This window comes from Ursus americanus, chromosome 26 (assembly GCF_024610735.1).
Source record: "Ursus americanus isolate L20-20 chromosome 26, mUrsAme1.1.p, whole genome shotgun sequence".
In the NCBI taxonomy this organism is placed as follows: Eukaryota; Metazoa; Chordata; class Mammalia; order Carnivora; family Ursidae; genus Ursus; species Ursus americanus.
In genome coordinates this window covers 23,966,150-23,990,929 of record NC_142152.1, presented here as the reverse complement: position 1 = coordinate 23,990,929, position 24,780 = coordinate 23,966,150, and the positions used below count along the sequence as shown (strand labels likewise).

Sequence of the window (24,780 nt, the reverse complement as noted above, 5' to 3'; positions counted from 1 at the left end):
CCAGGAATAGTAATAAAACAAGGTCCAGGTGACTACAATATCTTTATTTGTTTCCATAATTCAAGGGGTATTTTCAAGCAATTTCTAATGGAATCTGCTTCAGTACAATAGGTTAATGTAACATCTATTCTTCATTTAAGAGCCACTTTCAAAACTGACATGCTATAAATTAAAATATAAATTGACTATAAAATTCGATTTGCTTCCATAATTATTTCAAAATGGGCACTAAAGCTAGACTAGTCAATTTCAATGGCTGAAAATTTTGTCTAGTTCCTTTCTGGTAAACATGTTCAAAATATCTATGCCTTGGTGTGTCTTTAAGCTTTAATTTCTCCATATATAAAATGAGGATTATAATAATCACTACAACACAGGGTTGGCTTAAGAACTAAATGTATATGAAGTCCTTAGTACAGTGTGTGGCACAACTGAAGTGCCCGATGGCTTATTACTATTGCTGCTATTGTGATAACAGTACCTGATTCAAAAGGGTTAAACTCAAGTGAAGGTAAACTTACAAGAATTACTTCACTACACAATTTTTAGTGTCAAATCTTTTCAAATTTCCTTTCAACATAAAGCCTTAATGTCCGGTCTTCAACCATTTGACATATGATCCCTTCCAGATTCCCCCAGGCGCCTTTCTTCTTATCACTTATTTCCTCCTTGTTGCAAAAGCCACAGTGTTATTTTGGGGTCACCCTTCCCTGTGATCCATGCATTCCTGCATGCCCACCCTCTGTGTCACCCTGTGTCTCTTTAATCTTGTTGGTTTCTTTTATTTCTTTCTAGCAACATTCCTCTCTCCACTCCCTATCCCCTTTCATTTCTCTCATGCAGAGGAAATCAAACTCAATGTTTTTAAAGGCAGAATGTTAGAATATTTGGTACAAAAAGATCATGTATGTGTGATGTTCCGATATAGCTCGGATTATAGGTAGGAAGTTTGGAAGGATAATTTCAATGGGCAACAAACAGAAACATTTTCGTTCTCCTGAAGAGGAAAGTCACACCAAAATCAACATGTCTGATGTCATAATAAACTGATATAATGCTTCTGCTTGGTTCTTATGGAATTCTCGTATTTATAAATTATAGGTCTTCTAGACCAACCTTAAACCTCATGTCTACAAACGATTATATTATTCCCAAGGGATCTAAAGACCACAGTCACTGTATCGCATACTACCCACCCTTGACCTGGTTAATACACGGGTTTGCAACAGTTGTCTAAACAATCGCATCATGGCACTGTCATATATTAGGCTTATTTCCAACTAAAACCCAACAGTTTCTAACTGAATTGCTTCCCCCAAAGTTTGGGCCATCTTGCATTCATGCAATACACTTTATGAACTTCAAAGCAGGACTTTAATTACACCCTACTAAATGTATTCTTTTTTTGTTTCATAAGAGCATTCCAATCTGATAAGAAAATGCTTAACTCTAGGTCTTTTGTCTTTTGAGGAGACACATTTCTTATTTTATGTCATCTGCAAGTTTGATAAGCGTATCTTTGTGCCTTTATTCAAGACCCTGAAAAATGTACAGAATAGGATTACGTGGTGGCTTTATAATGTCTACAAATTCTTTGAAATTCCTTTCTGTAAGAGATAGAGCTTGATTCTCCAGCCTTGCATGTGGGCTCAACTTAGTGACTCAATTCTAAAGAATAGGGTATGTTGGAAGTGACAGTGTGTGGCTTGAGAGATCAGATCAAAAAAAAGCACAGTAACATCGCTCTCTCTCTGACTTTCTCTCCCTGTCTCCCTCCTTTTCCCTCTCCCTCTCAATACCCACTCCAGGGAACCTAGTGTTATATTATAAGGACACTTACAGGACCTTTGGAGAGAACTACATGTCAAGGATCTGAGGCCACCAGAGCCTCCATGCCTAGGTAAGTCTTGAGATGACTGCAGCCCCAGGTGTTATCTTGATGTCAACCCATCAGACACCTTAAGCCAGATCCACTCAACTAAGCTGCTACCAAATCTTGACCTACAGAAACTGTGAGAGAGTAAGTATTTGTTGTTTTAAGCCACTAAGTTTTGGGATAATTTGTTACACAGCAATAGATACAGGGAAATTAGATAGCTTCATCTGAGTGTTTCAGCTCAACCAGAGGCAGATCTCCTTAAGATGCAGTCATAGCTCTCTTTACACTATTTCAGGGAAATGAAGATACACTGTGTCTATAATATACGTTTCATCTGCCGATTTGTTAATGCCATCCAAAGAGAATTAGCCTAGTTCCTTAAGACTTGTTTGGATGAGCCCATGTTAGTCCTTAGCCATTATCAGATTCTTTGTTAAATATGGTTAAATGCATCACAAATTTTTCTGTTAAACAAAAACACTTGAAAATTTTTATAAGTCTCAAGTTTAAGAGATTCATCCTTTTATGCAATGTAAAATTTGGGACACTTTTCCCACACATGTTTTCTATTCTAATTAAGCAAACATTAACAAGGGCTTGGGTTCAATTCCTTAAGCATCTGGGAAATTATTCATGTAAGACCCAGAGATCTGAGCTCCTTTGAGAAACTCTGTTACCATTTGCTCAGCAAAAGGTGGATTGGATTTCCTATTTATTTCATGTGTACCAGCCTTTACATGCTGAGGGAAATTCTCCTTGCTAGAGGACATGCTGGCGACAGATGAAGATGTGTGAGGGCGAAGGAGTGGTGATGAAGGCGAGTCCACATAACCACTGAGGTTCCGCTTAAGCAAGTGTTTTTTTATGTTTTATAATTAAAAAGCAGTTTCTGGGGTTTCTGGGAGTAGAGTTCTTGGGAACTCACAGTTTATATTTTGAGAGAAGAAGTCTACAATTTTAAAGTTGAACAGGCTTCAAAGATTATCTAAGAAATATATTTTCTCTATTTTAATGTTTCTCAAACATCCCACTTACAACATCATTAAAAACAGGACTCCAAACATAGGCAAGCATCAGAGAGTGTACAGTTTAAAGATAACCCTCCCCCACCAAAGGTATTCATTAAGGAATTGTCTGTACCCCTATTTGTTTGATGATATGGCATTTCCAAGGCTTTTCAAAAAATGAACCAGTTGGCAGCCATGCATCATTTAGCGCAAGATTCAAAGGTCAGATATACATTACTGCAATGTGGTACAAGAATCAAAATTTTCCCAGTGAAGAGATGACCTCAGGGAACGCAGCACTTGTAGTATATCTCGAATTCATACAACGCCTCGTTAACTCTACTTGGCAAATTAATTCAAATTGATTTGTTTGTGAGAATTGCAGCATGGCCTCAAATCTGGCTACAAACAAAAGATAATGATAAACAATGTATGGAGCTCAGAGAAAATGTCTAGAGAAAAGTAGAGATCAGCAAGGGGCTGTTTTTATAGCATAACTGTCTTTGTTAAAAAAAAAAAGGAAGAAGCAAAGGAAAAAAATGAAACGGAGAACACAGCCTATATGAATCAACCTCGTTTCATAAATAACACCAATTTATCACAAATATTCAAAACAAAGGCAGATAAAGTATTTGAAAGTATCCCGAGGGAATATAAAAACAAGATTAAATTTTTTTTAAATCGACATTTAATTTTTAAAAAAGCAATTAACTCTATTTAAGCAAAGTGATAAGACATGCTGAGGGGGAAAAACAAAAAAGAAAAGAAGAAGGTAGCCATATGATATGGCAGTTAGAGCCAAGATTAATTCCAAAATGTCATATCTTAAAGAAAAGAGAGGGGAGGGTGATTCCTCAGTGAAAGCTTATCAAGCCATAACTCCCCAATCAAATATGGGCCTGAAATCATTGTATGTATGGCCCTCCAAAACCAAGTAGCCCTTGAAATCCTGACTGCCGTTCCAAGGAGGCCCAGTATTATATGACTGGCTCCTGGCTGGGACCCAGTGGCTCTGCAACTTAACCTGTGTCCATAGCTTCCTCCTTGCTGGATAAGCCACTGTACTCTGGGTTTTGCCTGGATGCATGGATGCATTATTAAAACCATTACCAACCCAGCCAACCTTCCAAATTTAAAACCATGGTGGCCATGTTTTGTGTTACATTGGTATGACCATGTTTTCTGTTACATTGGTATGACCACCTAGCATCTATCTTTGCTACCTCTTTGAGACTGGAGAATCTTGTTTGGCACATGGAAATTCTCAATAAATACATGGTCAAAGCCCTAAGTGATACTCTACAGAATAGAGTGATGTTAGATGTTTTTAACTGCTACACAAGGTGAAATATGTGGTAGCATAAAAACAATGCTGTGTATACAGTCCAGATTACCACAAAATACTTCTGGGTTTCTATCTGACATGAATGCTCAAATTGGTGCTTTAAATTATCTCTTTCCTTTAGTGATTGTTTTAAACTCCTGGACTGGAGGAAAATTATCAAAGGTCAACTATCAAAGATCTTTTATTCAGATCTCTCCTTATAATATTAACCTTGTTTTGTCATATCTGATGTCTCCCTGCCTAGTGCCAAGACTCCACTGCCGTAACTTCCGGCTAACAGATAATACCTTCTACTCAAGGAGGTTCATCCATGTTGTCCACGTTGGATTCAGCTGCCTCCCCTTTCATAATTCCCCTGTATGTTCCCCAACTGATCAATGTTGACCCATAGGGAGGGACATCTCTATGCCCCTATTCAGCAGGAAGAGGTTACAGAAGATGAGACCTTCCACCTTCAACAACCTTAAAGATTTAAGGGTCAAAATTGTTCAGGGGGGAAATGATGAGGGAATGGAAGGCAAGCTGAGGACAAAGCAGAAGTTTTGTCCCCCCCCCCCATGGGATATATGACATTCCTCAGGCACTCCTGGCTGCCCTAAAAGACAAAGAAACAGTCCTTACTACCTACAGCCCATTGACAAGTCCTTGAAACAGTCACGGTGACATTCCTCTAGGAACTCAGCTGCCTCGATGTTAATACTTTGCTAAGGGTAAAAGGCAGTCCTAGCCTGACCCCCTCCGCTCCACCAAGATCCTGTAAGTCTACTCTAACGTATAAAAATTCCTTTGGAAACTTCCTTTATCTCTAACCTCCCCCCCCCCCCAAGATACGTGTTGGCAATCATCCCCCAAGCATATGGCCCACCGATATACATCTGAAGGGTCTCATGACTCAGGTTTTATTAGACAGTAATAAATGACCTTTTCCCAACAACAGCTAGCCCCCTCAAGGTCCTGGAAACCTTGCTTCCAAAATTCCTTAGAGACTTCCGCTATCCCTAACCCCCTCCCAACTTGAGGGTATATAATGGGCCATTCCTCACAACCCGGGGCAGCAGCTCTTTCTGCCCACGGGTCCTGTCCCCGTGCTTTAATAAACCACCATTTTGCACCAAAGACGGCTCAAGAATTCTTTCTTGGTCGTCGGTTCCGAACTCCACCCCACTGAACCTCACCTGTACCTCATCAAAAGCCACTAGTTTACAACTTCACACTGAGTCCTGAATTTAGGGTTGAATAGCCGCCACAACCTTTCTCAAGCTTTCTGCAAAGCTCTCTACAAAGCAGCTACACTCCCATTCTGATACTTGTGCCCCTTTTCAATGAGACTTCATCACTCCTCCTACCAGAGGTTGAGTCTACTTTTCCACCCCTTGGTTCTGGGTTGGCTCTGAGACTTGTCTTGTTTGGCTGAGGGCATATTAGCAAATGGGATGTAAGAGGAGGTCTGAACAGCCCTTACATATTGAGTGCTTGGCCTCTCATGCTGCTGAGAAGCCTGCGATTGCCATGGTCACAAAAGCCCAAACCAGTCTCGGATCCTGGAAGATGAGAGATCACAAGAAGAGAGACCCCAGCCCTCCAAGCCACTTAGCCAGCTCAACTGAGGGCCCAGACCTGTAAGTAAGGCTGTCAAGACAAAGTATGTCCATCCAAGCCGTCCTGGAACAGATAAAACGCCTCTAGAACCCGCAAAAACATGAGCCAATAAATAACAAAGGTTTGGAGTGATTTTGTTTTGCATCATATATTCAGGGAGTTGGGAAATCCAGGAGGGAATGGGAAGCAGAGATTAGGTAAATGAAGCAGTCTCCTGTGTGAGGGTTTCCATCAAGAACCAACAGGAAGAGGGGGAGGCACTCAGCTGTTGTCTGTGGAGTCAAAGGAGCTTGTCTGGTGAAAGCCTCAGGGGTCCTGGAATGGAGATAGGGAGCCATGGGCCCCTGTTACCTATCTTTAGTCCTCTTCTTCCTTCTTAAAAGAGAATTAGCAAATCCAAGGAAAGGGATGCAAAAATGCAGCTCCTCAGAGGAGGCGGGACAGGTCAGGGCTGAGGGAGCTGGGACAGGGCAGGAAACCCAGAGAGGGACTAATATTTCTCTGGTCTCCATTTCTGGACTTGGACTACGTTAAGAGTGGGAGAGTGGTGGGGTTGACTCCAGAGGTAATAAGGAGTAGAGCTAATAAGGGACCACTCAGCTAATTGTGTGACCTCCTGCCATCACTATTCAAATGATGGGTGGACAAAGGCTTATAAGAAAAGCGGGCTGGACTTAATGAGAAGATGTTTTGGGACTCTAACCCCTACCCACCAATGGATTTTTTTTTTTTTTTTTTTTTTTTGCTCCTTAAAGGACTCCTTGGGGAACCTAGAAGGACTGCCTTTCCCCGCCCACCCCCCCCCCACGAGCTAATATTACCTTTACTCCTATCCCTTACTCCAACCTTCCAACCAAACCAAATCATTGATGTTCCTGTAGGATATGAATAATCACGATTATGAACAAATAGGCTTACTTAGGCTTAGAATAGAAAGATAAGCTCCACCGATACTTCCTACTAATACAAAACAATAAAAACAAAGCAAAACACTGACTTGAAAACCAAAACCAGATAAAAAACATTCCTACCTTGCAACTTTGTCTTTTAAAAAGCAGCCACTGCCTCTTCAACACCTTTTAAAGCTTATGGATCAGTAAAAAAACAGCCTTTATAAACTCCCTGAGGAGAATTTAGAAGTCATTTTTCTGGGACTTAATAGCAGGTATCAGAATTGTATTACATTAGCAGATGAATGGCAGTTGGACTGTGGAGAAAAGCATCAAACATGATCAAAATCTAAGGAGTTAAATAAAGAGTAAGGACAACTAACATTTAATGTTTTGAGTGACAACTCGAATGACACATACTTGTCAATAATTAGAAGTAGGTCACGTTTTAAATCATGCTCAAATATTAGTTCATATTGTAAATGTGATGGCCAGATTAGCAATTTAAAAAACCATTTTTTTTACACTTTTAAGAAAGAAGTCAACAATTATATAAAATTATTCATATATTTAAAATATTTACCTAAAACCTGGACTCCTCTATCCTGCAACTATCAGTTCTTGTGGGCATGTTTTTTGTGTTGTTTTGGTGTAAAATTATAATCACCTTAGAAGCAAGATTTAAAAAAAATCTTTTCACACCATCCTACTTCCACAGTCCCCTTTCCAGCACAGTGACATGAAATACCGACACATCTTTGAGTGCTCAAGAATGGTCATGAACTGATGACTGCGGCTACTTCAAGCAGAGGCAGGTGTTCTGACTCCAATAAATCATCAAGTTATTACCTTTGAAAGTTTAAATGATTACCAAGGTTCTTATAACATCTGAAAACCTACAAATTTGAGATATATTAATGAAATATTAATGACTCTCCCTTCTTTTAACTATTTAATATAAAATATTAAATAGCATGATATTAAATCTCGGCTATCTGAGAACTATGTCTAAAGATCCTTAGGCTATTTTATGTTGAAATATATTTATTTGTGCTGGGACAAACACAATGTTTTCAGTATTTACTCACTGATGTGTGTGTGTGTGTGTGTGTGTGTGTGTGTGTGTATGTGTATCCTGTATATAGAGAGAGAATTTATAAATATCTCAATGGAAAGAAAGCCTTCATATATTCTCCATAGAAGTTTGCAACTTTCCACAAGAAACAGCTCCTAGATATCTGTAAGAAATAAATATCTTGGATAAAGGAATGACTGAGAATAATTTCAAATGACATCCCTAATGATAATAGAGTTGAACAAAAAAACTTTTCTAGCCAAAGAGGAGAATCAGACAGGGCTATTTTCTTGGTAGAAGAAAGGCAAACTGTATCATCTGTAACATTCCAAATTATACTAGTCGAATTAGAGTAGTCTGTTTTCTGTAGAAATCTCTGAACCAACCAGGGAAATGTACCAGATGATCTAGTATTATCACCATTCTAATTGTGAAGTTCCTTTGAATCTTGCTCTTTCAGAAATGCCACTTTTATCTTCGCAATAATAATCCAAGAGATTAAAAGAAGGTCTTTGAGTGACTCGATTTGCCTACTCAAGTTCATGCAGTGTCTACTGATGCCCCATTGCTGTCTTGTCAAAAAGCACTTAGAACATTAGTAAGTGTAAGGCACAGTTAGGACAGATGAGACAGGTGAGAGAAGAACATGTGGTTTTCTTGGTTTATGTTTTCATTCCTGATTATCAGGGATGGTGGCTTATATAAATCCCATTGGAATCCTTACAAGTGTTTAGACTTCCTAACAGGGATTGCAATTTCCCACCTAACCACATTCAAAGGATGCTGTCCAAAGATGTGCCTTATTTTTTTCTTTCAAAGATTTACTTCTGAGTGTGACTCAGAAAGGAGCACCTAGACATAGTGAGTACTAAAGAAATAGATTTCTTCCTTACTTACCCTGTTTGATTTGAATATGCTCTGATTGAATAAAGGCGCAAATCCGATTTATTATTCAGTTCCTAGCACAGGGATTTGTAGAGACGGATACTTAATAAATACTTCTACAGACGAACCTCAATGGTTTCTGTTCACAAAGGAATGTAGATACTAGGATTGCTTCTGTCCCTAGAGGTTGGCTGTGACAATTGGGATTTCAGCTGTTATTACACATTTAAAAGGCAGTGAGGTTTGAACATACATAATTACTGCTCAAACTCTTGACTTTTCTAGTCAACAGTTTGCTTGTTCGAAGCAGCTGCGGCGGTGGGGGCGGAGCGGGGGGGGGGGAGTGGGCACAAATCAAGGGATCAAAGCCACAAGCAAGAGGAAAAAGGTACACTTATATTGATTATTCTAATTGACCGGGAAAAATTAAAGCAACTGTAACCTGACAGAGTGATGCAGCTATGTAATTATCCAGCCCCAGAATGAGCTGGATTTACTAGCTGAAAAGTTCATTAATGTCTTGGCCTGAGTGTTTCTTGGTGACATCTACAACTACTACAGCATTTCCATCAGATCCCTCGAAGGTTGGTTTGGAACAAGTGTTGAGCATGAATTATGTACAACTACTGAGGATGGGAATAAGGCTAGAGAATTGTCATAAAGGTCTGGGATCAGGGTTGGTCAGGACTCCGGATCAATGGGTTGACATAGCACCTGGCTCAGTTCGGTTGCCTTATTTCCAGAACAGATCTATTAAGAGTATTTCAAAATTCCCTTTATGGACCTCCTTGGAACTCAAAATTCTCTGAGCTCTTAGGAGAAGAAAGTCACAAAATGAAGCAAAACTATGAGATTTCACTTGGTTTATGGTCTCCTCTAGGAGATCGCAATTGCCCCTGGGAGCAATATCTTCTCTTCCGTGTGCTACCTTTCCCCCCCACCCTCTCTGGAGGTCCAGCTCCACCCTCACCATACAGAAAATTCAGTAAAATTCCAGCTATTCATTTTGAAAGTCTAAAAGCATTTTGGTTCTATTTAAGTTTGTACTTCACTTATATAAATTCCTATTTTATTTGAAACAGTCAACATCTCACAACAGTTTTATATAGGTTTGAAAGTGAAGTACTAAGTATTTCTAAACCTTGGCTGTCTGAGAAGATTTTAGATTTATTTTTACTTTACATATATATCTATGTCAGATTTATATTTAGTTATTTTTTTAACTTTCACGGATGCCTGAATGTTCTTTTTTCTCTTCTACCATTTTGCTTAAATACACCGGGAAATTCACTCTTCTGGACCTACAGAGAATCATCTCAGGAATGTAAAAATATTTTAATAAAATAAGATTTAATTGTTTCAACAAACAAAATTTTCCCAGTATAATCTCAAAAGCTATTCATAATAAAAACTTGTTATTTTCCTATTACTTTTAAAATGAACTTAAGTATATTTAATGCTTGTAAAGGATACTCTCTACCTTGGCATATACTATGTTATGTACACACAGACAATGAGGTCAGAAGCCTCCAATAATTTCAGTACAGTTGTGCAGCTTAACATTTGTTGAACACCTGCTGTATTGCCACTTTGACTCAAAAAAAAAAAAAAAAGAGGTGGGGGTAATTAATAGTTCCCTCACTGTGACCACTTTGCTTGGGCTCTAGAAAGCCACGTCTGGTGGTGTATACTTTCTACTCTGGTGGTAGAATCTTCGACTTTAGATGGATAGCTTTATTACATTCAATACTGAGATCAGTAAAATGTGGAAGGCTGCTATTTCGTATAAATAAAATCTGGTCTTCCTTAGGTTGATTTTTATTTAAAACTTATTTTAAACTTGTGCATGCTTGTGCATATATATATATACATATATATATGTCTATAAAAACACACAACCTGGTACTTTTTCCTTTAACAAATAGAAACAGATTCTAAAATCTCTAGAATTCAACAGCAAGAAGTAGGCTGGGTCACATCTGAAGAAGAGTCCACCCTTGAATGGCAGATCAATGGCCAGAAACACTGTAGAAGCACAGGTAGGAAGCTCCTAACAGCCAGTTAGGGACAATCGATGACAAGAAAATGAAGAGAAGTTTCTCTGGGACTCAGAAAATGGGTATGATACATCAGTGAGCGGGTAGAAGAAAAGATAAATGCTAAGAAGTCAGCTGGCACCTTAATGCAGAAGGGTTAAGGAGAATAGGCTAGGGCAGCTGAGCCAGTGGCTAATACAAAACCCCTGAATTCAAAAGAGAAGCATGCAACGTCCCTAAGGAGTGAGCGAGAAAGCGTGAACCTGGATCACCACCATTTACAGTTACAAGTAGAAGTAACAGAACTAGAGAAATAGTAAGGCTTTCAGTTTGTTATTTTCAAATCCTGCTCTAAGCAATGTATGACACAACACAAATGAAGGTAGACTGAATCAATGTCTTTGGTGTTCAGTTCGGAAAGCAGTGTATGGTTGGATTTTTGTTTAAGTACAGGTACATGGATTGCCTGTTCCGCTTTTGTATTTCTTTTTTTTTTTTAATTTTAAAAACATTTTATTTATTCATTTGACAGAGAGAGAGACAGCCAGCGAGAGAGGGAACACAAGCAGGGGGAGTGGGAGAGGAAGAAGCAGGCTCCCAGCAGAGCAGGGAGCCTGATGCGGGGCTCGATCCCAGGACTCCGGGATCATGCCCTGAGCTGAAGGCAGATGCTTAACAACTGAGCCACTCAGGCGCCCCTGCTTGTGTATTTCTTTATCCTGAATTAACCTCACCAGTGGGTCTATGCTATTCTACTTAACAATACTCTTCTCTGTGTCTCTCAGATTTAATTCATCCACTTAGAGATGATCTTGCTCCCTTTATTCTTAACAGAGATAAAACAATCCGAAAAATAAAGCTAATGGATCAGTAAAAACAGAACTGTAGGCTTCAAAAGATGCATGATCTAGATTGAAGGCCCCCAAACTACGGCCAATGGGTAAATTTGGCTCATCGTAGTCTTTCTATAAATTGTCTTATTAGAACACAGCAGTGCCCGTTCATTTATGTATTGTCTATGGTTGTTTTTACAAAATAGCAGAGTTTAATGATTGCAACAAAGACCTCCTAAGTTGCAGAGCCTATGATTTTTATTATTTGGTCTTTTAGAGAAGAAGTTTCTCTAAATGAAGATATTAAGGGGAAGGGAGTGTGCCTGGCTGGCTCATTTGGAAGGATGTGTAACTCTTGATCTTGGGGTTGTGAGTTGGAACACCACATTGGGTATAGAGATGACTTAAATAAAAAAAATTTAATGAAGATATCAGGGTCTCCAAGCATATATTTAAATCCAAGTTGGCTTTATCACTTGCTAGTTGTATGGTACGGGAGAGTATATTTTACTTACTCTTACATGTTACTCTTTGAGACTCAGCTGCCTCATCTCCAAAATGGGAATAATAATAGAATCACTTTCTAGGATGCTGTGAGGATTCAATGTGATAATCCATGAGCCTGATACAAAACAAGTACCGTACCAGTGTTGCATCTTATTAACTAACATTATTCCCCTAAAATCCTTTATTCAAGGCTCTGTTGTAATATCCTTATTCCCTTGTCCAGGATATATGGCTCTCACACACTTGCAGACATTTGGAATAAAGATTTCACCATTGAACTCTGAGAAAAACCATATTTCAATAATGTGATTAAAATGAAAACAAATTTAGTTTAATTAAACATTGAGACTGGCAATTGTGCATCGGGCAGAAACACATTTCTAGTAAATGTTTAATAATGTGATTACAGAGTGCACTGCATGCACTGGGATGTGGGAAACAATAGCAAATTTGCATGTGAATTTACCTCTGTCAACCAAATGATTCTGAGCTCTATATACAATATGAACTGGAGTATCCTGGGAAGCAGATGGAAAAGTGGGGTAACAGAGGGGTGGAGGAAGACACAAATCTATGTGGAATCCCAGTGTTGACACTTTCTGGCCCTGTGACTACAACAAATGTGCTCCAACCCCCTGAGCCTTGGTTTCTTCTTCCTTTGTTTTTCAAAGATTCTGCTTATTTATTTGACAGAGAGAGAGCACAAGCAGGCAGAGTGAGAGGGAGAAGCAGGCTGCCCTCTGAGCAGAGAGCCCAATGTGGGGCTCGATCCCAGGACCCCAGGATCATGACCTGAGCTGAAGACAGATGCTTAACTGACTGAGCCACCCAGGTGCCCCAACCTTCAGCTTTTGGCTTGAACTGTCATTTTCCACTTATACACCGAAGTCCCCAAGTGTTTCTATGCAGCACCGTGTATCATTCGCTGGCATGTGGCAAACCCTTCCATCTAGGCCAACACAGAGCGTCAGGGACTCACCATAAGGCTACAAAAGTACCATGCGAAAAACAATGCATCTCATAAAACAAACTAAATTATCAGTGGGAATCAAATCCAGTTCACATTAACTCGATGAACTGAAGATTAAAAGTGCCTCTTTGTCCTTGACTCATTCTCTCTTTTCTCCTCTGACCCTCCTTTCCCCCTTCTTTAGCCTGCCGGGGTATTGACAGGGATTTTAGGGGAGTGGAAGGTCTTTATCTCTTTGAGATGAGCTGCAATCTGATTACAATCGATCGAGTGATTTACAGTTTAGAGCGCCTTTCATTACCCTCTGTGCTTTATAGAATTATAAACGACACACTGTACGTGAATATATATTATTATTATTGCATATTTATGCACCACCTTTCTGTAAGAAGCTAAATGTTCTTTTTAGACTTTAAATAATTACAGGGACCCTGCAACCTTGTACAAAACTTAAACTGAAGAGACTGAACTTGGAAACTTTTCCTATAAATACAGCTATACTCCTGGACGGCTCTGAGGACATTTGATGTCCGTCTAACTCTGGGGCAGAATTGAAAACAGTACAGGGTAATTGCATTTTATGGTTTGGATAATACTTCTGGATTTTAATAGTTAAGACAAATTTTACAGGCCAGGATCTCTATTTACCATCTAAACTGGAGCTTCTCTGTGACAATAGGAAAAATAAAATGCAATTCACTTAGCTAGCTTTGGCATTATGCAATGTTTCATGAGTGTTTTAGTTTGAAAGAATTTGTGTTAATTACAGATGCCTTGCACAGAGTGAGATGTCATTAGTATTTTTCTGTCACATTAATTTCAAATGAGTATAATTTAAAAACCGCATGAAAGGCGACCACACTGTATTTCTCATCTTCAAAGTGTTAGATTTGGTTTAATATATACACATACTCATTATTCATAGAAATTAAGAAATACTTTTCCTTACATTTCCAGTTAAATAGTGCCTAGAAGTGACCCTCGATTTTCTCATTATTTCACTGAGTCCCTATACTATAACATGTATACCATTTAACATACGGTTAAATAATCATCATGTGCCTTTTGTTAAATTCCACCTTGTCCTCTAAACCCCAAGGTAGTCTATTAAAGATGAGAAAAGCATAAACAACCACCCAGCACTAAGATGTGTATCTCATAAATTCCTATAGAAGTTTCTAGAAACATTATTCTTTTGATGAACAACTCTCTATATCAAAAGCACTGTCCTATTCACAAATGAATTCTAGATAAATAGTATCTTTAGTTACTATAATTGCTGTCATATTATCTGATGTAAATCTTCATAATGACAACAAAGTCCTTTGTGTGTTATTTAATTATATCATAAATAATTAGGCCTTGAGTCATATGTCGGCTTGATGTCTCAGGGACATGTGTCTTGTGTCCACGTGCCATGTGTTCATGAGTTCCTTTTCCCTCTATCCCAAACGTTCTTCTCTCTTCCATAGGGTATGTGTGTGTGTATGTACATAAACATATATATGTATATAAACATGTGTGTGTATGTATTCTTGTCTTTCTGTCTTTTAGGTGGTTAGGTTTAATTTTAGCATTAGCTAGAAGCCCACAGTTTGCCTTGAAATGCTTATCAGTTTCTAAGAGACATTTACAGGGACAGAAAGGCACTAGGTTTGATAGCAGTAATTGTATTTAACTTGTAAGATACAAGGCTATTTATCTTGTGGCTGCGAATTCACAGAAGAGAAAGAAGCGTTGCCTGATAAAACAAAAATTAAAGAAAAAAAATACTATGCACCCTCTCAACACTCTATCGCCCAAGACCATTAAACAGTAAAAGAGACTTTCATCTAATAAAGCCCTTCCCATCCATGTAGATGCGATGCTAGAAGATAAAAGAGAATTGTGAAAAGAAAGAGGCTGCCAAAGTCTCATAGGTCAAACCAAGGATGTAGAGGAAGGCAAATGTCATAAATGCACAGGGAAGTGCTAACTTGTAACTTGGCAGAAACTAGAGATTTAACTTGAAAGAAAAATTCTGGGAGCCTGGCAAGTACCGAGGATCTCTGAATGGCTCCTAATCTGTAAAATGGGAATAAAACTAACATCAACCTCAAGGGTTGGTATCAAGGGTAGATAAGATGTTGTGCATGAAGTGGGAAATATGTAGTAAATGCTCAGAAAGGGTAGCCATCACCATCGGGATGATTTTGGTTACGATGGTGGCATCTGCCATTTCTACGTCTCTGGGATAACAACCCTATGAATCAAGTGGGGTGATTATCTCAGTGCTGTTATAATGACAACATACATTAGATGAGTTCAGAAGGTATATGAAGGTAAATGCTCATTAATTTATTAATGATGTAAATAGAGATTTACATTCTATAAGACAAGTAAAAGGAAGTAAGAGACAGTATGTTCTAGTCTTGCGCTGCCCAATACTGGCCACCAGCTACCAGCCTCATAGTGCTGGCCTGAGGACTGAATGAAAAAAAAATGTATTTAAATCTTCAGTGCCTAGGACATAATAATTGCACAATAAAAATAAATTTTCAGGGTGTCCCAGGTAGCTCAGTCCATTAAGTGATTGCCTTCGGCTCAGGTCATGATCCCGGCCAGGGGTCCTGGGATCGAGCCCTGTGTTGGGCTTCCTGCTTGCTTCTCTCTCTGCCTCTGCACCGCCCCTCCCCACTTGTGCTCTCTCCCTCTCTCTCTCAAGTAAATAAATAAAATCTTTAAAAAATTCAAAAATACATTTGCAGGGCCTCAGTCATATCAGCCACAACACAAGTGTGGCTACCTATGGCTAGCAGCTACCATGCTGGACAGCGCTGCTAGTCTGTCTGAAAGGAGAAACAGAGACATTTTTAGCTTTCTAGATACCAGCGATTCTCAAACCTAGCTGCATATAGAATCACCATGGGAGCTTTTTAAAACTGCTGATGCCTGGACCAATGCTTCTCAAATTTGACACGACACACGAATTGCCTGAGTATCTTGTTAAAATGCAGATTCTGATTCAGTAGGTCTGGGGTGAGGCCCAAGATACCCCACTTTTAACAAGTTCCCAGGTGATGCTGACACTGCTGCCCCACGGACCACGCCCCAGACCAATTAGATTACCTGCGCCTGGGGCCTGAGAACTGGCAGTTTATTAAAAGTTCCCAGGAGAATCTCATTTGTAGCCAAGTTAAAGAACACTGCTTCATAAAAAAATATCCAGTTAAAAGAATTTTGTAAACACCTTCTCGCCAAAGACCAGCACCAGCAAGCTGAAAGTCCCCCAGAAGTAAAAACCCACGTATGTGTGATTCCGAATTCATTCCTGACAAGCTGGACTATTTAGCAATCAAAGTCTTCAGGATGCCCTGGTTTGATGGATTAATTGATACATTCTGTGACCAAATGTTCGAAGAACTTATTTATAAGATGGTTTTAAAAGGTACCTAGCAATGTTCAAATACATTCATTAAGCAAGCCTTTCTCTTGTTGCCATTATATCTCTACAGTCTGAAAACATGTTCAAATACAGCTTTCCCTCTTGATTGTATTTATATTTTCTATTCCCTTGCAGGACTTCACTATCTATGTTGTTTTTTGTTTTTGTTTTCTCCCCCTCCAGTTGAACTGAAAGTAACACTAGTCCTGAACGGATGAATGAGCAAGTAGATGGGGCTTGTTTTAATGTGTGCTTCAAATCTGGCAAGGCCTCAAATGTTTGCAGGCAAAGACAGAAAGAAAAAGGCACAAAAACCTCCTGGGTAGGAATTAATGAAAACCCAAGACCTGAGAAATTTCAGCATCATGTCAAGTACATGGACTTGTTTTTAACCCTTCAAAATCTCAATAATCTAAGATGAGATGTGGACAAAGAAATCTCTCTTATTGCACTTTGAACATCACTAAGCACAATAGCAATGTTTTTGCTCAGTCCCTATAAAGATAAGATTCTATGGAATTGGACACGTTCAAATATAAGGAGTTTTCTAATCTCCTGTCCTAGAAGGAGAGCCACTTCTCCATCCTTTCCGTGTTCTGAGCTGGGTGGTCAGACAGCATTCAAGCTCAGGTCACCAGGGGCGTTTTATTGACTGGAAAAGGGGAATCCAATCAAGAGCCTTTCAAATGAGTTGGTATGTAATTACAAGAAAAAAAGAGAAAAAATTGAGACCCTGCTCTCGTCAGTACCATCTGTGGTGGGAAGATGGAAAGTCCTACACATCAGAGCTGCTTGTCAGCCTTCATTTTCCAGGAAGCCCGTCTCTGACCTGAAAAGCCTCTTGTGGCCCCACACTCAGGGTTCTAGCAGGCCTGGTAACACAGCCAGCCACCCAGACACGGCAGAGAGGATCTGGAACGATCCGAGTCAGCTCAGCCTCCCAGGGGACCTGGAGCTAGGGCTCAAATTAATTCCTCATGCCTTCCACCTCCCCTGCCTTGTCGCCACTACTGAATTGTGTCAAGACAGTAATCAGAGGCTTTATAAGGAACATTTGTCAGTGCCTGGATGCCAGGTCTGGGCTGATTCTTCTTTTACTTCCCTCTCCTGCTCCTCAGCCTTTCTATTTTCAGGTTCAAAGAAAGAAGCTGCATTTCAGTTCTACACCCAGAATTAAGTGATATAAGATCCCAAGAGCTATAGAACTACTTTCATTTTGGATCCTTCCTGATTCACAAAGAGCCAATGTTGCATGCCCTGTGCCCGGCTGGTTTCTAAATATTTCACACTGGGATGTTTAAGTAGAGCCACATGAAAATCCTATGGATGTCCACGAGAAGGTTCTGGAGTTGACCCATTCATCCTGATACACGGGGACCTGTTGAGCAGGAACAACTGAGATAACTTATGCCAATATCCTCTAGGAGCTACTCCGTATTTCTTTACTGTTTAAACCTTAGCAACGGACAAGCAGCACAACTGAACTCCTTTTGATAGTTTCTATACTTATCACTATCAATAAAAGAGGAAAGCTTGGAAAAAGAATACATCCCTTTCGCAGACATTGTGTCAAGCTTGCCTGACCAGATGTCTTTGTTCTCTGATGCCCAGATACAGGGGGGATTTTAATCTTATGGTTTAATATAAATTAAACATTGCCAGATTGCTCTAATGATGCTTTAAATTTAGTTAAGTGGATCCTTTCAATAACCCAGGGAAGCAGGAGGGAGAGAAAATAAGGTATCCAAAAGTCAAAAGGTGACCATTCCTAAGAAGTCTTGAAAGAGTGGAATATAAAACTAGATTGAGGGCACCTGGAAGGCTCAGTCAGTGAAGAGTCTGACTCTTGATTTTGGCTCAGGTCATGATCTCAGGGTCATGAGACTGAGGAGTCCCACGTCGGGCTCTGCGCTGGGCATAGAGCCTGCGTAAGATTCTTTCTCTCTCCCTCTCATTCAGCCCTCCTCCTGGCCTCCTCTCACCCCCACTCTTGCTCACTCATGCTCTCTCTCAAAAATAAATAAATACATTAATTAATTAATTTTTTAAAAAAACCTAGATTGTTCCAAATAAATGTTTATCCTTTAAAAAACGTAAGAAAAATAAAAATAAAACTAGAATGTTGGACTTTCCATTACCGCTTTCCAATCTAGGCAATGAAGTATCATGATGACTACTTCAAATACTCAGTATTCTTTCAATTGCCTCATGGAAGCACATTGCTATTGTTGTCAGGACGGCTTGGACTCGAGCCTTTCAGCACAGCAAAAAATGTCTTTTTAAAAAGATTTTCGACTTCACATCTCACAATAACCACCTTTGTGTGGTTATTGGTACTGACCTATGTAATAGATACTTTAAAAAAAGGAATAAGTTTAAGATGACACGAGAAGAGAGATGCTCATTTCTATCCATTCATTTTTCAAAATATCCCCCAATTTTTGTGGGAACAAGAGTAGAAATTGTGCCCGGTTGAGAACAGGAGAATATGGTCTTAGTGCTGTCCCACATTTACTATGTGACCTTAGGAAAAACACAGCACCTTCCTGGGTCTCTTTTTAAATTTGAAATGGAGAATAAGAATGTCCACCCTACCTAATTTGTGGGCTGTTTAATGGTCACAGTGAAGAAATCTGTATGAGTCAAGATGTAATAGTAAAACAATGCTACCCAAATATTTGGTCATTCTCATAGCTAACACTGATTATCGACTTAATTAACATTTTACATACATTCACTCAATCTTCACATGAGCCCTGGAAAGTAAGTATTAACACAACCCCATTTTATAGACCAGTAAACCAAGGTTGGAAGGTTAAATAGCTTGCCTAAAGTTACTGAGGGTAAACTGAATCCACAAATAGGAAGAATACACACTTGGAGAACCAAGAACACAGAGTAAAAGATGAGAATGTGGGGAGAAAGAATGTATGTTCAAAGCATTATAGTGATCATCAGAAAAGAAAAATCAAGAGTGTTAGAAATTCTTACACTTACTTTATGGCATACTGTTATTGTATTTTGAATTGCATATGGGGAGAGGCACCAAATAATTCAGCGCTTAGGGCTTTTCAAGGTTTTAATTCAGCCTGCCTTAGACTCACAGCTGATGGCACCAAGATACCAACTCCAGCCAGGGCACTCCAAGGCCCATACTTCTAACTGCTATCCTGCATCATGTTATGTAATAATAATCCTATGATTACTAAGTGACAGTTACCAACAGTTACTAGTAATAATCATTTTTAGTGGTAAGCAATGCCATTCAAGACAAGTTTATTCTGTTTTGAAAACCCATAATCTGGAACTAAAGATACAAAGACATAGGTACACGGCAAGGGTCACTGGTTTTCTTACTGTGGCTTTCAAATGACCATTAAAAAGTCTTCGGCAAACTCGAGGGTTCTGTATTGGCTCAGGCAAGTGGTTAACATTAATTTAGAAATCTTTGAAATTCCTAACAGAAACACAACAAACCCTACAGCAGCACTAGCAGGACCAGTGATAACATGCATGGGGAGAGAGTGAGTTTTCTGATAAGCAGATGAACAGCTTTTAAGATCTCACGCTATTTGGATTCCCGTGCCCACCCATGCCCCAGAGTTTAAGCATGAAACATTTAAAAATCAGGTCTATTAGTGTCTAGCGAATTTGGATGATGATAAGAATTCATAGTAGCTGCTAACACCTCTGGCTCTCTTCAAAGGCTCAAAGATAAATGCATAAGGTCATTTCTGTGCCTTAATCTGAGAAGTACTAAGTGTATGACAAGAGACTCCCAGCAAAGGCTGAGTTGGATATTGTATGGAGACTGAGATGGGAGATAAATGGGTAGGTGGGACTTCTCATTTCAATAGCTTGGGAGTCCTGTATGCTTTTTGTAGATGGTTCCATAATCCTTAAACCAGGCACAGGAAGACTCTGGCTATGGTGGTGGGGGGGGGGAATAATAGCACAATTACTTCTGATTGGCTTTTAAAGAAAATTAATGCTGAATTAGGCATGAAAATTACAGCCTTCAAGTTATTCGAAATTCTTGGGCCACAAATAGGCAAATTTACTTTATGTATTTCTCCCAAGTGTGATGATTATTAGCTAAACAGCTCTTAAAAACTTCTGAAAATGTGCTTTGGGCTTCCTTCTATCTGTGTCCACTTCAGTATTAAGGAAGTGAGAAGACAGCAGTAAGAGAATTACGGGGAGTTTGAAGTGTAGGAGATAGAGGGAAACCCAGCGTCATGCCCACATTAGTGAAAAGTTCAATATTCTGAGCTAGTGTCTTGCACCCACCAGGTGATAATGCTACTGGGGAAGCAAGGCCCTTAGCCAAAGGATTTTCCCTTCCGTTCCTGGAACTTTTATGATCAGGGTTCAGGGCTCTTTTGCTAGGAGAAGTGAGAGATGAGAGGGAAAGCTAAAGGATGATTTGCATGATCTCTTTAAAAGAAGGCAACCTTTCCTCCCATTGCCCTTGATTTGGCCATCTGGCTCTGGGAGTTTGCTGGCAAATGCTCCTTGACCATAAAATTCAAACAGATGATTAACCCCTCTCCCTCCCACACCAGCATGCTTGCTGTTAAAATGTCTGCCAGGACCAATCTCTGAATATCAAGGCAGGCTTAGTGTAAATGAAAGAAAAATTTGGCAAAGTCAACCAAATGAATGCAACCTCACCCTTCATTTTTCTCTCATCGTGAACCCTGACTTGATGGTCATCACTTAAAGTTTTAGTAAACTTCCTTTTACAGTCTTTCTGCAATCTCTGACCATCTCTACCTTCAACCTCACCTGCCTAAATGGCACCGCGGAGTCCAGATAACAAACGGATCATCCTGTGATTAACAACAGCTCACGACAGAGATGGCACCCCTTTCCTCCACTGGTCATCATTTGCAATGCCCTGGAAAACCTACAGTCATTGTCTTCAGTATGAGCCAGTCAGGCCGTACGTGCCAGGTGGAACAAAAGAGTTCAGTGCATAGTTAGTAAGTCTCCAGAAGCTCCCTACGCTGAACCAAGCCCTAACGTGGTAACTCATCTTCTCATAAAAAAAAAAAAAAAAAAAATACATGAATGATGTGCATGGTAGTCAGTATTTTACGATGCGGTGACAGTCATGAGAAAGTTGCCACTTAGGAGTAAGAATGGGAGAGCCAAAGAGAGTCTGTGGTCACTGAGAGTACAACACGTACCTGTGGGATAATGCTCGTTCACCGGCCAGTTGTCCACCTGGAGTGTGGCATTGCCGCCGTTCCTGGTGAAGCGCACTACGTGATATTTACCATCATTGACGGGGGTTCTCTCCTCCTTGATAGAGATGTCAACTGTGCCGATATTGAAGACAACTCCAATTTTCCCCTGTTCCTATGATAAAGAAACACAAAAGGCATAGTGAGCACCAACCACAAGGTATCATCCCTTTAAAGTGGCTCTTCCAACTGGCAGGAACTCTGCAGGCACCCAGAGGGAGCCGTCAGCATGGAGGTAACGATAGTTTCTCCGTGGGCTTTCATCCTGCATAAAAACCAATGGTATAAAGCCACCCAGCTTGCTCTCACAGGCACAGGTGACATCATTTGATTGCTCTCCACAGATATCAAAGCTGGAAACCCCAGAACTCCCTAAGAGCTCTGTAGGGACACTGCTGTGCGAGGAATGAGGCCTATTTTCTAGGACAGGTAATTAGACACTGGACCCTAGATCACCTCACAGTTTAGATTTAGGATTAAAGAGGAAATATAAGCATACTTGCACATTCTGGGGTGGGGGTGGGATCAAGGCCAAGGGGAGGGGTACAATGAACGACAAGGAGGCAATGGCAGAGGGGCTAGCATTACAGATCAACACCTGAGGATATGCTCCATAGGTCTCAAACCCATAGACAACTTATTCTCAGTAGAGGCCAGTGAAACTGAGCTGGGGTTTTCAGGGTCAGATGGCTGCTACTCTTCCCACACTTGTAGCCCTATTCCTAAGGCTTATCCGAAGAGGGATGTAATATTCAGGGCTATAGCTTTATGCTACATAGCAGACGAGAACCTCGATGGCCCCAACAAAGACTTCTGGGAGGGAAACTACCATGAATGCCAGAAAACTAATACTATGGCAATGAAGGTGATGATTATGGTGACGGTAGAGGCGCGGCATCATTTGCTTCCTGTAAAGTGCCCAGAAACACTGAAACATAAATGATGCTATTACAACTCTTACTCTTTTCCTCTAGTCATTGGTTATGACGCAGAGTTGGAATTAGCATTCGCAATGAGACACAAGACGAAAGTAACCTTACTGGTCAGATATCATCAGTCTCTGTCAACTTCCTAGGAAGCTATCACAGCACGCAGGGTGTCAGGAGGGATGGGTGAGGAAGAAGGAGACATCTCCATTTTTCTAGCTGTCTGACTTATTGGCTAAGCAATTGGTTGGACATTCAAGGACAATAAAATTTATTGGTAACGCTGATGCTCTATTTGTCCACATAGTCTCTGTTATCCTCTCTGTTCTTATTCAAGAAGTAGAAGGAGAATAAAAAGAAAGAGGAGGAGGAGGACAGAGAAGAGGAGAAGGAGAGGGAGAAGGATAAGAAAAATATGAAAAAAGAAGTCCAGAAGCCATATAAACTAAGTGTAGGAAAGATTTCATGGAAACTCAGATTTAGTAATTGGGTTCATTCATTTATAAATAAGAATCCATTCAATACATAAATACGATATTTATGAAGCACTTATTGTGCTTAAAGTCCCTAAATTAAGGCTTCTGGTGAGATTTTAGGCGCTGGTTTCCAGATAGTTTGGCACACTTCACTTATTTTTTCAAAAGACAGGCTTTCTTCATCTTACCAATTTTCCTTTAGTATGCGAACACACCTTATTCCTGAAAAAAGAATGGACAAGCACCCAGGAGTCTTGATTTTAGAAAGTCGGCGTCTAAGCTAAGAAAGGCAGCTTTCGGCATACAAGGATGCTGTGACACGGGGCGGACATCGTTGTCTCCTTTGTGCCCAGATAGCACAGCATGCAATGTAAAGTGACGTCTGCAATCCCCACGTTCTGCGTTCTGCGAAAAGGAGTGCAGGTGCCTCCCCAAATAGGGACGAAATGTACTTATGATTTTGTAAATCCCTGTTTATTGTGACACTATGTTCTCAGGGTTGTTTTTTTTTCCCCACCCCTACATCTCCAGCACTAAAAAAGCACCTGGCATTAAAATGGAGAAATGAAATTGATGATCGTTCTTTTGCATCTTTCAAGCCCATAATTAATAATGTGATGACCCATTTGATTCTTTCTCCTAATATGTTCTAGGAATTCAGAAATGATATTAGGATGTGTCTGCTTTCCCCTACTTGAAGCATTGGCATTCATTTCTAAGGATGTGCGCGTTTGTGTTCAAACCTACTCATCCTCATGCCTAAATAAGCAAGGCTCTAGTAACCTGAGTCATAACCTGTTCAGCAGAATGAGGGAACCGGAGGAGTTAAGAAACCATGACTGCAGACACCATTACTCCTCTGCCCACCCCGCAAATGTGGGCTGTTTATTGTACCGCTGTTCTTCAATGAGAAACCACTGTATAAATCCTGGCTGCACGGAAAGGGCTGCTGGTGATTCAATTCACCTCTGAGTCACTAATTAATCACGGATGGAGAACAGTTTTACGTAGGGAGAGAAGACCTTTAAACCAGCACCTTTCAGCAACAGCAGTGCCATAGTACCGTTCTGGCTCAGTGAGTTGGCTGATCAGCGAGATATATTCTCGGGCAGATTTTCTGCAAGATCCATAATAGATTCAGGGGAAGAAAAGATTTAATCTCTGCCAGAATAAATATTTGGTCCTTATCGGAGGCGCCACACATTGGCCACTGCAATCACTGCTTCGGAGAGATCTTCTTAATCCTGCTAGCGCTACTGCCAATGTCAGTGGAGACCCTTACCCAGATGTTTCATTGTGTTTCCCCACAGCGGTAAATGTGGCTGTGCTAGACCTCAGATGTGGTCTCTTTACTTGCTGTAATAAGATTTCATTACTGCAACCTCCTTGTCATTTGTCATGGGACCACAGTGGCATTATAATCTGTGGCTAACTGCTTTGTCTCAGTTCATTATAAGTCTTATGGCAAGTACCCATAGAGTTGCCTAAGCTTGAATCCATCACGCTCAGCTACCACAAAAATAAACTCTGCTGGCTCATGTGTCCAGAGAGGAGACGATTTGAGGGATAAAAAGCATTGGCTTTGGAGACAGCCTTCACTGACCTTTGTGCAAGTTACTTAACTTTTCTGAACCGTTTCTTAGTAATATATGATGGGGACAGCATACCAGCTTTCCAGA

The 24,780-nt window shown here is 40.1% G+C and overlaps 1 protein-coding gene across 2 annotated transcripts in view; it reads right to left on the bottom strand.

Annotated features, from left to right (window-relative positions):
• The window catches only part of NRXN3 (neurexin 3), a 1,516,445-nt gene that overhangs the window by 153,831 nt on the left and 1,337,834 nt on the right, over positions 1 to 24,780 (bottom strand). For both annotated transcript variants that reach the window (XM_045807717.2, XM_087856158.1), the window contains exon 14: positions 21,643 to 21,814. In XM_045807717.2, coding sequence (XP_045663673.2) covers positions 21,643 to 21,814 — 172 coding nt within the window. The remainder of the gene's footprint in view (positions 1 to 21,642; positions 21,815 to 24,780) is intronic.